The 14,311-nt window shown below is 39.3% G+C and overlaps 1 protein-coding gene across 2 annotated transcripts in view; it reads left to right on the top strand.

The window, feature by feature from the left end:
- The window catches only part of arhgap32b (Rho GTPase activating protein 32b), a 104,169-nt gene that overhangs the window by 23,893 nt on the left and 65,965 nt on the right, over positions 1-14,311 (top strand). For both annotated transcript variants that reach the window (XM_065286948.1, XM_065286947.1), the window contains exons 3-5: positions 7,090-7,198; positions 9,075-9,166; positions 9,303-9,387. In XM_065286948.1, coding sequence (XP_065143020.1) covers positions 7,090-7,198; positions 9,075-9,166; positions 9,303-9,387 — 286 coding nt within the window. The remainder of the gene's footprint in view (positions 1-7,089; positions 7,199-9,074; positions 9,167-9,302; positions 9,388-14,311) is intronic.

Raw genomic sequence — 14,311 nt, 5'->3', positions numbered from 1 at the left:
CGTTTTGAAAGAATATTATCATTTAAAGGCTTTATTTTTACCTGGCATAAACATAGTATGTTGCTTAAAAATAAAATGTATTGTGTTCAGTTGAAAAGTTGATGTTTCTATACTCAGACATTTGAAAAGAACATATTTTATTGTTATAATGGCAATACAGCAAAACCGTGGTATTTTTGCTTACGATTGTCATACTGCCAAAGTCTCATACCGACCCATGCCTACTTTGTATTAGCAGTCTAGATTATTAATCATAAGGTTAGTGTTTCAAGTAAGGTTCTTTTTTTTTACCAAGCTTGAAGGGATAGTTCACCCCAATATTATAATTCTGTCATTATTATCTCATACTCATGTTTTTCTAAACCTGTATGTGTTTCGTTATTATGTCAAACACAAATAAAGATATTTTGATAAACAATGGTAAGCACACAGTTGACGGTACCCACTGACTTCTAGTATTTGTTTTTCCTTCTATGGAAGTCAATAAGTACCATCAACTGTGTGGTTCATCATTAATCAAAATATCTTCTTTTATGTTCATCAGAAGAGAAAAACTCATACAGGTTTAAAACAACATGAGGATTAGTAAATGATGACAACATTTTCAATTTTGGGTAAACTGTTTGTTAACACCCTGCTGCTGAAATGATTACAGGTTAAGTGGGACTTTTGAAACATGTAATTTTTTTCTTGGATAAATGCCATGTGGTGATACAAAAAACTGACCATCGTGTCTGTCTTTTTCATTCTTTTCACTTTTATGATCAAAAGATGAGCTTACTTATATGTATAGTAATTACATAATTTTCAATGATATCTAATAATATTTTTGTTAAATTAATATTTTCTATTAGATTTGCACAAAAATGTAACTTTTTTATGAAAATAAACTTACTTGGTTAAGATTGAAAAAAAAAAAAAACGTTAAGAGCTTTGCTTTCTGAAATATTGCATGCTGACGGAAGGAAATTTCTATCATTGGTTTTCGGTCAGATATCAGCGTTTATCCTTGAGAAATCCTGTCAGCCTTGCATCCGCTTGATACAGAATGCTATATGTGATATTGAATTGTTAACAAATAAATGTTCATCCTTTACTCACCCTCACATTATTTTAAACCCATATTGACCACATCAGTTTTTTTAAGGATTAAAAGCACCAAGAACATTATCTGTATGTGTGCTTTATTTCTTGTCCTCTGACAACAATTCAGCTCAATTCAAAAAACTTTATTAATCCCAGAGGGAATATTGTGTGGGGAGCAGGCAGAACGGATCATTATTTACTCTCAAATAAGTCCTGCAAATCATTATTAAGCTCACGTGATGCCTGTGGAGTAGGTTTGACGTCATTGACATTTGGTTGTGATATTGATGTCTATCCTGAGCCATAACTACCATGTTTGATTTGAGAGCTGCATATGGATTCTCCTGACTGATTTGATTTGAGAGTGATTAATGATGTTGTCATACTAAACTGCTGCGTGGCTACAAAAGACTTTATATCCAATCTCATTCGAATATGTATAATATATATAGTGCATTAATGCTTTGAGATATCATGATTAATGAAGTTTAAGGAGGAACTTAAACATTCAGTCCTGTCAATCATCATTATGAGCGTATATAAGCAACAGCATAGAAGGATTTAAGCTCGCTGCTCAAGCCGAGTTTTGGGTTCGAGCCCCCTTTAAAGACAGCAAGCCAAGTTTGTTTACCATACAACACACAGACTGATTAAAAACCTAGCAAAAAGTGTCATGTTTCATCTGATTTTGATATGACAGTCCTCTAGTCGACCTGCCTTCCTTTCTCCAAAATCCCTCTTCAGGATTGAAAATTCCCAGAAGCATATGTGCTTTGTCATTGATTCCTCTGCCAGTAGCTTCTCATCTTGAAACCGTTTCATTTTTAGTGGGTTTAAAAGAAATTTGTTCTTCAATGTGAGCTGGTCCGACTCACACAATTGCATTTCTTTACTGACACTTTGTCAGTAGAGTTTGCTGATAGAAAATAACCTGCAGGGGACAGTGATCTCTAGGCTCATATGTCCTGTAAGCACTCATTTAGTCCAGGTCTCCAGGCTGTGTGGCTATTGTTTTGATCGGTCCCTGCTCGAAGATGCTGGTGTGATTTATTTCAGTGCAATCATTGTCAAGATTTTCTCTTAAAGATTTATCAAGCCTACAATGCTTTACAGTAATTTGTTTTAAGGGAGCCTTAGGCAGCAGACAGTCTGAGACCTGCTTGACCATCTGAAGCCCCTAGAGCTTTAGTAGACAGTATCTTCTGGAGACAAGGTACTCTAAAGCTTGGTTTTTCTTCTACACTCATTCTTTATACCCTTAATCTGTGTGTTAATGAAATGCTGAGTCTCAAAGAGGCGCTTTCATGATTTATGAAGACCCAGCATGACCTGCACTGGCCTCCAGGACTTAATAACTTCCATGGGGATGTGAGGAGGCTATTGTGACAACACAATGGTAACCACCCTAACTTGCAAAAATGAAATCTAAATCATCTTTGTTGTTCTCCAGTCATTAAAGCACATTTATTCATTCGCGGGTTAGGTCATGTCAAGAACCAGTAGGGTAGAAGGTCAAGTTCTTTTTTATGGCCTTATTCATGTCTTTTAATAAACAAATCAGTAGACTGGAAAATAACTGGGCTGAGATGTTAAGAAATCTGGAAAATACACTGGTAATATGTGTCCCGGGAATTGTTTTTATATTGTTAGATTTTTGGTTCATTCACACTGCCAGTGATTTTCTGGAATCTGTGCATGTGTTCAGTAGGGCTGGGTATCGATTCAGATGTTCCAGATCGATTAAATTTCGATTCACAAGCTATCAAATCGATTCGATTTCGATTCTAGATTCAATTTTCGATTCAAGTGGGTAATTAATAAAAAGAAATTAAAAGCCACAACACTGTCGTTGTCGTCTTGCTTGCGAAATCTAAAATGCTTCCATACCTCTTACTTTTTATGTGAAGGTGGCATCAACGTCAATGAAGCACCTAAAACCACAATTTTAAGCACTGAATGAAAGAATGACAGGCTCCTTCTTAACATTGCGCAAGGCAAAAAAGAGCGTGACATCTAGTGAAGAATACTAGTAATTTGAATAATGTTAATCTTAAGTTCAATGTTTGCAGGAAAAAATATGAAAAAAAACCCGATTCTGCTCTTTGAGAATCGATTCTGAATCGACCATGTAAAAAAAATGATTAATCGAAAAATCCCAGCCCTAGTGTTCAGACACATCCCTTTAAGAACCAATAAAAACAGCATGATATCAGGGTGTGACGTGTAATGTAATCGTGATCATGCACTTGGTGGAATTTTTTCTGCAGCATCTAAAGTTTGCTTATGATCTGTAATCTCTCTATCTAGAAACCACGCTTGCCCATTTCGATTCATCGGAAACTGGATTATTGCGTACTGTTGCATTAACCTTGCAAACCATTTCCGCTTTAATGGGGATAGTGAGGAGCTTCCTGGTCTCTGCTTCATTCCAGTTTGCAGATACTTTTCGTTGTGAACTTTGATTTGCATTTAAAACCCCTGGTCAGAGTTCCACGATAAATATGTCATTTTTGATGACGTGTCATAACCATAGATATGTATACATAGATGCGTCATTCGATATATCTAGACATGCCCGCCATTTTGGAACGGTCCAATTGCAGACGTCACTCACAGTTTTCTAGGATACCACAACATTGTGCAGCCTCTGGATATATTTATATTCCCAAAAATATTAACTTAACTTTTTACCGCCGAGAATGTGTGGTTTTTGTATTAACTTAATATTTCAGGTTTTTAGCACTGTTGCTTCACAGCAAGAAGGTCCTTGGTTCGAGCCCCAGTTCAGGTGGTGGCCTTTCTATGTGTAGCTTGCATGTTCTCCCTGTGTCAGCGTAAGTTTACTCTGGGAACCTCCCACAGGCCAAAAACATTCAAGTTAGGTGAATTGGAGATACCAAATTGCCCCTCCCCCCAACCTGTGTGGATTAACTTGTGTGGATCAACTTGTATATAGATTATCCGGTTCTCACCATAATTATAGCCATTAATGCTGCAATTGCATGAAGAAAGAATATTTTTACGTTTTTAAACTATAGAAACTTTTAATATTGTTTTATAGACTTTCATCTTGGTGTATCATGTTATTTTAACAATTATAATTTCTACAACATTTAATTAAACATGGGTATACTATAACTTTGGTTGCAGACACACAGTCAGCTTGCTCTCGAGTGTTCATGGACTGTCGTTTTTAGGGTTGCCAGATTTCCGAAACAAAACAACGCAATGGCCAATTAATTCTAGCCCAATGACCCTATTGCAAATACCAACTCTTTATTTTCATAAAAACACTGTGCAACACTGTATAATGTACCGCCTTGAACCATAACAATATGGCAGATGACTTACGATGGCAGACGATTTATAGCGTCCTATAGAAAAAGCTGCTAATGACGTATCTATAGATGTATACATACACATGCACATATATACACACATACATATTCCTTATTCTGAGATCGATGCAGAATCAATTCCAGGATGTTTTTGCATTCACACAGAAGGCACCCCTACGATTACAGTCGTGCGTAGGTCCTACGGCGTTCCGCATCGGTTTTCATTTATACTTGTGCGTCGCCGTCCGCGTCAACGTGCAAACACACGCGAAACCGCTGGTTGGCAGTAATCACGCGTGTAACCACAGTGGCAGCAGAAGTCGTCACAGAAGAAGAAGCTAAGCAAGTTAACCCACAAACGAAGAAGAAATAGCAACTTGTTGTGTATAATTTGAGAAGACCAGCAATGATGGAAGTAAATAAACAGCGACTTATGTTTCAGTTTGAGTTAAATCACTCCTCAACTTGGCTCATCTTTGTTTTCACCGTCTCAAACGGAAATACCTATGACGCAGTTTTTTTACCTGACGGGAGGGGTTCTGGTGGACCAATCACAGCGCTTACGGTCAGCGTAGAGCCGACGCGCTGTTAGAAATTTTGTGAGGTGCGCGTCAGGCTACGCAGAGCTACGCACAAACTACGGATAGCCTACGCCGTAGCTACGCCGTAGGACCTGCGCACGACTATAAATCGCCCTTTATGGCAATGTGAAAGTGGATGAAAAGGAATGCCTACTCTTAAGTGAGTAGGATGTCTATCCAACCCCACCCATTAAACATATGCTCGTATTGAAATACATGGAAAGTTTTCCAGGTCCAACCCACCATGCTTCACTGAACACTCTTGTTTTGTGAATGATTCACTAAACGGAACACACACAGGTCAATGGCTGATGCATAATGTAGTTAAAGTTAAATGTGATTAATTGAGATATTGATGAAGCACTGCAGTTGGTTGCATCTAGATCAACAAAGAGCCCTGGCAGCACTGTCATAATGCACCACACTGTTGTTTTCTGGATGCCCTCCATCCTGATGATTACAAATGCAAACTCTGCTGTGTCAAAATTGCATGGAGGATGACAATTTGAGGTCAGCACTGTACGGATCACCGAGCCTCCCCTATTCCCCTCATAGGTGTGGTGTCGGATCCATGAAACTGACAACGAAAGAAACGAGATATGTGTGGCTTTCATCTGTTATGTATTTGTACTACAGAGACCTGGATGAATCTCAAATACTGTTTTGAAGCATGTGCTACAAAAATCATTTCTTTCCCCAGTAAACATATCCCAACAGGCTTAAAACAAGATATAGCAGCTTGAAGCAAAGTTGTGTAGGGTAATAAGACATGAGAATTTCTTGAAATGTTTATTGTATGCATCAGAAAATATTGTTGCTTGTTTTTACTGTAGCATAACTCGAAAATAATGAGGTTTATGCAAGATATTTGCAAGTGCGGCATGAAAATAAACCTTGTATTCTAAATAAAGTTTTAATATTGTAAACAATTTTGCTTCTCAAGTAAACTTACCTAAGGATGCAATCACTGAAAACAAGATAAAAATAGTGATTAAGTAAATCTAGGCCGGGTCCTTGTGCTAGAGCCGTTTTTAGTTCTTATTCAACCTTTTTAGCCTTCAAGTTCATTTCGTCATGAGCTGAATCACTGTCAGATGAATGAGAATGGTATTTTAAGTACCGCTCAAGTCTGCGTATTGCTTCATCTTGTCGAATCATCTCAAGAGTGCATTCCCCGGCACAACCCTTATGGCGAGAAGCATTTTCATTGTCCTCAATAAATCATCTGCATAATTAAAGGTCTTACAAGGATGCAAACTGTCTCATTAATTTAGTCCAGATTTGTGTGCCTATGTTCTTGTTTATGGTGGGATGGCACCATATAGTTACTGTAAAATACACAGACGCTATTTCACAGTTAATGACATGTGCTGGATTTATCCTTCTCCCATAAGCTGCAGGGACACGCATTATGTTTCAGTGTGAGCATGTCTGCTCGCAGCAGATAAATAAATATGCATTGCCGTTTTCCAGGTCATCCAGACTGGTTTAATCCATACAGCGTATGGATCTGGTCTTTTTATAGAAAGTAAAAGTTTTCTGTTTAGACTATCATACAGTACATTCCCATCATTGGAAAGTGTAATAGCACTGCTGACCACATTGTGCTTTTCATCTATGGCTACCACATTTTTCCTGGTTTTCTTTTATGGCACTCATTAAATTGCAATACATTTATTGAAGTAAATCCAGCAGTTTCAACCTTCTCGTTTTCAACATCACATCCTCATGTTTGACATCAAATTGGCAGATCTTCCTAAAGTACATCATGCTTTTGGAATGCCATGGATCTCCCAGACCGCACTTTGGCTCCCCGCTGTGCATGCTGTAAAATAATTTCCCCCTTCATGTCACTGTGATTACTTTCGACATCTTGACTAATTGAAATTATGCCACTTTTAACACGTCTGTAAATGATGAGATGTTCTAATTCACCATCTTTTTCCCTGCAACACTGTCTGATATTTCTCTCAACTCAACTGCTGTAATTCCCAAAGGCAGCCGCAAAGCAGGCTGTATCCGTTTAGTTCACAGGCTATTAGACTGACCCTGTCTCTCCCTCTCTGTATCCTCTTATGCCTCAGGGGCCTGAGGCCTGGACGACACCCGGAGGAAGACGACATCGTGCCGGAGCTCGCCAGAAGCATCCACCCCCGAGAGCGACCTGACTGGGAAGAAACCATCAGTGCAATGGTGAGAAGCCAAGTGCTCTCAGTCTCGCACAGATTCAGCGACTGCCTCCCACACCCTCCATTTACCATGCCAGTAGTAAAAGAGCGGATAGCACATTTTCTCTGAAGCTGTGAAGATTTTAGATTGACTGCTTGATGTCTGACAGGGGCTGAGGCAATATCACACTATACGGTCTCTGAAGGATAATATTGTTCTTTTGTTTTATGGTGTAATTGTATTTTATGGCCTTGTTGTTTTTTTATACATGCAGGACTTTATGGTCTCTCTACAACATTTGTACATGTTGTTTGGTTTCCCCTTTTATTCAATTGGATGTTAAACACTGTACTGAGGAAGGTCATCTGTGACTAAACCATTCTCAACTTGCTATGAATTTAGTTTTTTTGTGGTATTGAATCTTTTGGCTTTTTAGCATTGTCGATTTCTCTTTAAATTAGTATGCGAGATGAAAGAGAGTGAAGACACGAAGCATAGCTATGAGGGAAACTGGGTTGTCACGTCAGTACGTTTATATTTCAGTGGAAGAGCAGGACTCTTCACACTAATATGAATATTCTGTCATAATATATGAGGTACCGTCATATATAATGATCTTCCCTAGACTTTATTTAATATTGAATTAGTCCAATTCATGATTATTTTACCAGCGCTGACATACTTGCATTCAGTGGTGCTGATAAAAACATGTCTCCATGGCAACCTGAGTGTTGGCTGATGTTGTTTTGAGCACAAACATTAGCGTAGGAATATCAAGGGAATCACCCTATCAGCTCACACATAACATATTTATTTCATTTTCCTCGACTTGGTTTTTATTCCAGCATGCATTAGGGTATTAGGTCAACTCATTAAATGTACAATCAAGGTCATCAAGTGCTTCTTCACTGGCTTGACCCAGTTTTCCTGTCACTTATGGCAAACTGAGACTGTGATGATCAACAAGACTGGCTGTCACAGAAAACAAAACCAGATTCGCGTTTTCACACCACATTTTACACCAACAGAAACTGGTCTGGCTCATTTGAACGCTGCATGGTCAAGAGACTTTTTAATAAGCCCTCGTCTGGCCACACTTTTAGAGCGTTATTCATATTTCATAGGCGTTTTGAATCGCTGGGTGTTTTGCTTGGCTTTGCCAGATCACTGTGTGTGCGTGTGTGTGTGTGTGTCACTTGGCTAGGCATTGAAGTGACTGTTAACCGAGTTTTATAAAGCATACCAGCTGTCAAAAGATTCATCCTCTGTACTCCGTGTGGGAAGCAGGGCATATTTGTAGCCTTTGTAACAAAAGTTCAAGGCTTTTATTTAACCTGTCTTTGGCCCTGTCATGATTTTCACTTTGCTTGCTTTAAACAGCTAATCCGTATTAAAGGAGCTATAGGTTGTCACTTCTATGAAATTGCAGGCTGTTGCTCTTCTACCAATGCTTTGTATTCACATTATGGCTCTGTGTATGTCTCTCCGTAGCTCTTATTTACATATAAAGATGTGTGTCTTGTCAGAAGAGGGATGTTAATGTAATGTTGAAGGCTATGTGATCCACAATGACCGAGGTTATTTATCATTTTAATGGAGTGCTTGGTTGTTAGGCTGTGCGCAAGTGTTAGTGATAAAACAATAAAAGCTTTTTCACACAAAGTCTAAAACAGTAAATGGTCCAATAGTGTTTATTTTATGTAATGGCCGACAACAATAGCTTTGAGAGCATGAGGGTTGACAGCCAGGCCTAACGAATTTGTACGCAGCAGAATTCAGATGTATGTTATCTTGTATGAACAGGCCATAGTTTGGAAAGCCTGTAGGAAATTTGTTCAGATATATAGTTGTCACAAAACCGTGTATTGAACAGGTATGTGTGTGTTTATGTGTGTTTCAGGCCCGGAGTGCCGAAATTCCAGAGTTGAGCTCTGAGCCGCTCATGCGCTCCATCAGCAGCACTGCCAGCATGAAGGTCAAGAATGTCAAAAAGTAAGTGTTAAACATTTACACGGTGCTGTTTGTGCATAGTCAAAAGCATTATATTCGTTAGCTACTACCTGTTTTTCTAGACAGACACAATGCATCATAGTTGAATATTCATCTTAATTCCTTGTCATGTTTTCAGGCTCTCTTTCACCAAGGGTCACTTCCCAAAGTTAGCCGAATGTGCCCACTTCCACTATGAAAACGTTGACTTTGGAACAATACAGGTAAGATCATAAACATTTAACTGTGAATGTGATACAACTGCGGAGTGGATCTCATATACACATTAATGCAATCTATATGATCTCAAAATATCTTATAGATAATTTATCATAGCATGTTAAATTGCCACTTTGTAGGTGTGAGCAAATATGTGCCATTTTAGGTGTGTCCTTTTAAATGCAAATAAGCTGATCTCTGCACTAAATGGCAGTGCCGTGGTTGGATAGTGCAGATTAAAGGGTGGAATTATCCCCTTCTGACATCACAAGGGGAGACATATTTCATGACATATTTTCTCAAATGTTTGCAGAGAATGGTTTACCAAAACTAAGTTACTGGGTTGATCTTTTTCACATTTTGTAGGTTGATTGGAGCACTGGGGACCTAATTATTGCACTTAAACATGGAAAAAGTCAGATTTTCATGATATGTGTCCTTTAAGCTACACTTTTAATCGGCATTTAAAGCTCTGTGTTGCCATGCACTATTGTTTTGTAGTGGTTAGCTTTTGATGTGTATATGTGTAAGTGTGCATCAAAAGTGTGCAGAAACACCTAATGTAGTACAGCTCGAAGACGCATATACATACATTCATAACCTTTTTTTTACAACTTTAGCCAATCTTCTCTTAAAGCAACACTATGTAGTTTTTCAACCTTTAAATAATGTCTCTAAAATTATTTCAGTGATAGAACAACTCTTAACTGGACAAATTCTACTGCTGCTGCAACCTGAGCAGCCTCCTAGCTGCTACAAGCACACTCTGAAAGTCGAGGTGGAGGGTAGAGCACTCAGCCCCGCCCCTCCCCCTGCCTGCAAAAGAGTGTCTGATACCAGGCACTGTTGCACTTTTCAACCACATGGGGGAGCCGTAAGTCAATTTTACATGGAAACTACATAGTGTTGCTTTAAAGTGTGAAAAAAACTTTCACTATCTGTGCTTCGTATAGGATGAATAGAATCCGCTTACTCAGAATTTCTTTTCAACATTTTCACTTAGTTTACATTTCTCATTAGAAACTGTAGCAAGGCTCACTAAAAGCATAAAGGGATTGGTGGGAGTGCTGAATAGCGCCTTGTTGTGTAGGGACAGGAGGTGGGGTGTTGCGGTGGTGTCGGAGATCTCTCTGCTTCAGTGTTCGGGATTAAGGGTATAATGGAGCTCTCACAGAATGAGAAAATAGATTGGCATGGTGTAGAGGGGCCAGACAATTCGAGAGGGAGTGAGTGGTTTCTTCTTTAGGGGACCTGCACAGTGAATAGTAATCCTGCTTTAGGAAGCCAGGTTCACCCAGCCTGAATTACCCTGGGAAAGCCTCAATGAAACCGGCGTTTCTGCATTGCTACCCTTTTTTGGAGTTTATAACATTGTTGTAGCGCCGGTTGTAGCACCTTCTGTTCTCCAGTAGAGGGCAACAGCTCTTTGCGCTTACCAATAGGAAATCCATGCAGCAGAGTACCACCAGGGTACGACAACAAACAACATCAATAATTCTCAGTGCATATAAACCATTATGTAGCAGAGCACAGTACACAATGCAACTAATGCTGGATAAGTCCTTACAGCCCAGAATGAATCAGCCTGCGGTTATGCGACGGCAGTTCTTGGCACGGATAAATCAAACGTGTTTGCTGTGTTCGTACCAAAACCCTGGATGTCTTCCTTCTTGTGGTGATTTATGAATGGTTTGTAATTACAGGCAGATGACTCACTGATGTTCCCAAAAGAGCAGAATCATTAGGTTTCTCAGGGCTTTAAAAGAGCATCATGGCTAAGACGTTCAGGAAAATGTAGTCAGTCATTTTAATCAGCACATTTTTCATATCGAGTCAGTATCATTGTTGAAAGCTGTTAAAGAGGGTAGATATTAGTGTGAGTTTTGTATAGAAGGGAGGTAACGTCCCCCACAGCAAAACATTTAGCAGTAACCACTGCATTGCTCATGTGGCATTGATCCTTTTGTTCTATTTAGCTCTTAGTCATTGATTATTTTGTTGTATGCATTGTTACTTTCTGATCTAGCCTTATACATATAATTTATGTGCCCTGCTCAGCTATTTTCTTAGAATAACAGAGATGTGTTTTTTTTAGTATTGTGCAACAATTGTGGTTTAAATTTCCAACCCCAGAGGTAACTTTGCATTTGACGTATTGATAGAGTTGTTGGATACCGTGGCCAATTGTGTGTCGGCTTGCGCTCGCACACAATGGAGGGCTTGTCTTTTGGATGCTTCGTGTTCGTGGCTCGGCCCTGTACCGCACTGCATGGTAACTGGCACTGTGTACTCAGTATGGGTGAAGATAAAAGCTCCACTTAGATTCAATTACAGATGTGTTTCGAATTTGCCTGCCACTAAAAGCGCACTAAAAACTTGGGAATGTGTATGTTGCCCCCTGAATTACACATATAGCTGTGTTCGGGGAGTCATATTGAAGGAATTAGTTTCAGTGATCACCCTTACCTGCTGGTGAATGGATGGGTTAGGACATTGGCTATGCGCATCTCTTCCCATATTTTCTGCTCCAGGCTCATGCACTCTCAGAAATTAAGGTATAAAAGCTGTCACTGGGACGGTACCCTTTTACAAGGTCCTTGTATGTAGGTTTAGGTACAGATACGTATGCATTTGGTGCCAAGATGCACCTTTGAGGTATTAATATGCATCCTTTAGGTACAAATGTGTACTTTTTGAAAAGGTACTGGCCCATGTGACAGCTTTCGTACCTTTATTTAGCTACTAGTTACACTTTATGGATATATAAGCCTTCGACCCAAAGCTTCTGCTGGGTCTCGCCTTTGCGAGAGAATGTGTTCACTGCCCATCATCCAATCCATCTCTTTGTAATACAGACTCGATTTGCTTATATTATTTATATTCAGTTTGGAAATGAAGGAGTTTTTAGGGCTAAATCTGCTGATTTGTCTAAAACAAGATAATGATCAGCCTTGACTAACTAAAAAACACACACAAATTAAGCCATATAAAACTTCACAAGCTGTTTTAGCTGTATTGTTCAGCAGCTGTTGTCAAGATCCAGATATGATACATCAATCTTTTATATATCTTAACAGCAGGTCTCATTCAGAGCTATTCTCAGTTCTGTCTCAAGCTGTTTGAATTACCGTCCTCAGGCTGACTATTATTATTTACCCTCTCTCTCTTTTATGTAATCAGTCTTCACATCTGTCTCTCCATCTCCAAGTCATTTATATTGCCTGCAGAGAAAGTCAACTACTCTTAGCCCTCATCTAATTCACATGACACATTTGCTCTTATAGTGTTGGGCTGTTTGCCACAGAGATCCAGTCTGTAACCTGCAGGTCAGACAGGGCAATATTGCACCTGTCACTGTTCAGCCATCAGACAGACAAAAGAGCTTACTCTGTGTAAAATCATGTAGATTCTCTGAACCTCTACCCTATGCCGTAGCCTACAACATTACACGCACCTCCCCAAAAATTTAACGTGTCAATTCTATGCTGCCCTTGAGTGCTTTGATTGGTCTGCTAAAATCCCTCCCATACCTGAAAAACGTCATATTTACAGTACTGTGCAAAAGTCTTACGCCACCATGCCAGAATTAGATTTGTTGTTTTTGCAATGTTATAGTGATCTTATATAATTGTTTCTCAGTCTCTTTAATAGAATACATCCAGAAAATACACGAAAAACTGTATTAAAATGTATACTGATGTGTCAAGTTTTTAGGGTAAACTCCCCTTCCACTTGAGCAATAGCAGGAAACTGCAGGATCTCTTTAAACTAAATAAAATTAAATCATAATTTCTAATTTTAAAGAAATTAGTTTTTTTTACTTATTTGCCAAGAGAGGTCACACTAAACACCAACGATGCCTAAAGAATACATTTAGTCCTAAAAACAAAAAATATTTTTTTGTACATATTTCCTGTATTTTCTGTTTGTATCTTAATAAAATAGATTGAAATATGGATGGACATTAAAACTTCTAAAACAAAAAGTCTGGTGGTGGCGGCCTAGTGCTGAGTTTACACCAACCGCGTTTCGGGCGTCAAAATCGCGTCTACCGCGCATGGTTTGCCGCTTGAAAAATTTGGATGCATTCGCACATGTAGAGTGGAGTAGACGCGCTGAAAAAGCAAGCATTTGACTCGCGTCTGAGGCAAACTCCGCGTCTTGTGGGAGGGGCACAACGCTCAATTCGCGCCTTTCGCGCGAGCTTCACGCGCGAAAGAGGCGGAAACGCGTCTTCAGCGCCGTGCCGAACACCTCTTCCGCGCCGCGGGACCTCCTGACGCGCGTCAACGCGTCTTCACATTGACTTAACATTGAAATCACTTGCGCTTCACGCCTCTACCGCGGTTGGTGTAAATGCAGCATAGGACTTTTGCACAGTACTGTATAATGCGTCGGATTTTCTCATAATCTTTTCCGCTTGCAACTGTAAAAGCAAAGATGGACCAAGTTGAGGAGCGATAACAAAACTCACTATCTATTTCCCGCCATCACTGCTGATGCTTTTCCAACAACGTACACGACAAGCTGCTGCTTCTTAAAGGGATATTCCCCTTTTTTTTGAAAATATGCTCATTTTCCAGCTCCCCTAGAGTTAAACATTTGATTCTTACCATTTTATATACGGATATGATATTATGCACTGCCCAAAAATAGTCCCTTTGGTTACTTTCAATAGCAGGGGATTATTTTTGGGCAGTGCTACGCCTGCTGCAGCCATGTTACATCAGCAAAGTCCTTGATTATTACGCCAGTTTGAGAGTATAGTTCCTATATCTGCCTAGAAAATCACAACTTTTAATTTTCCGTCGGTCTTAATACATGATGTAACTACAGAAGAGTCAAGTTTTAAATAGGAAAATTTTGAAACTCTTTGGTTTCTAGCGCGATGCTAATGGTCTAATCAGATTCAATGAATTGTTCTAAGCT

Source organism: Paramisgurnus dabryanus, chromosome 18 (assembly GCF_030506205.2).
Source record: "Paramisgurnus dabryanus chromosome 18, PD_genome_1.1, whole genome shotgun sequence".
Lineage (NCBI taxonomy): Eukaryota > Metazoa > Chordata > Actinopteri > Cypriniformes > Cobitidae > Paramisgurnus > Paramisgurnus dabryanus.
This window is presented reverse-complemented; position numbering and strand designations above follow the sequence as displayed.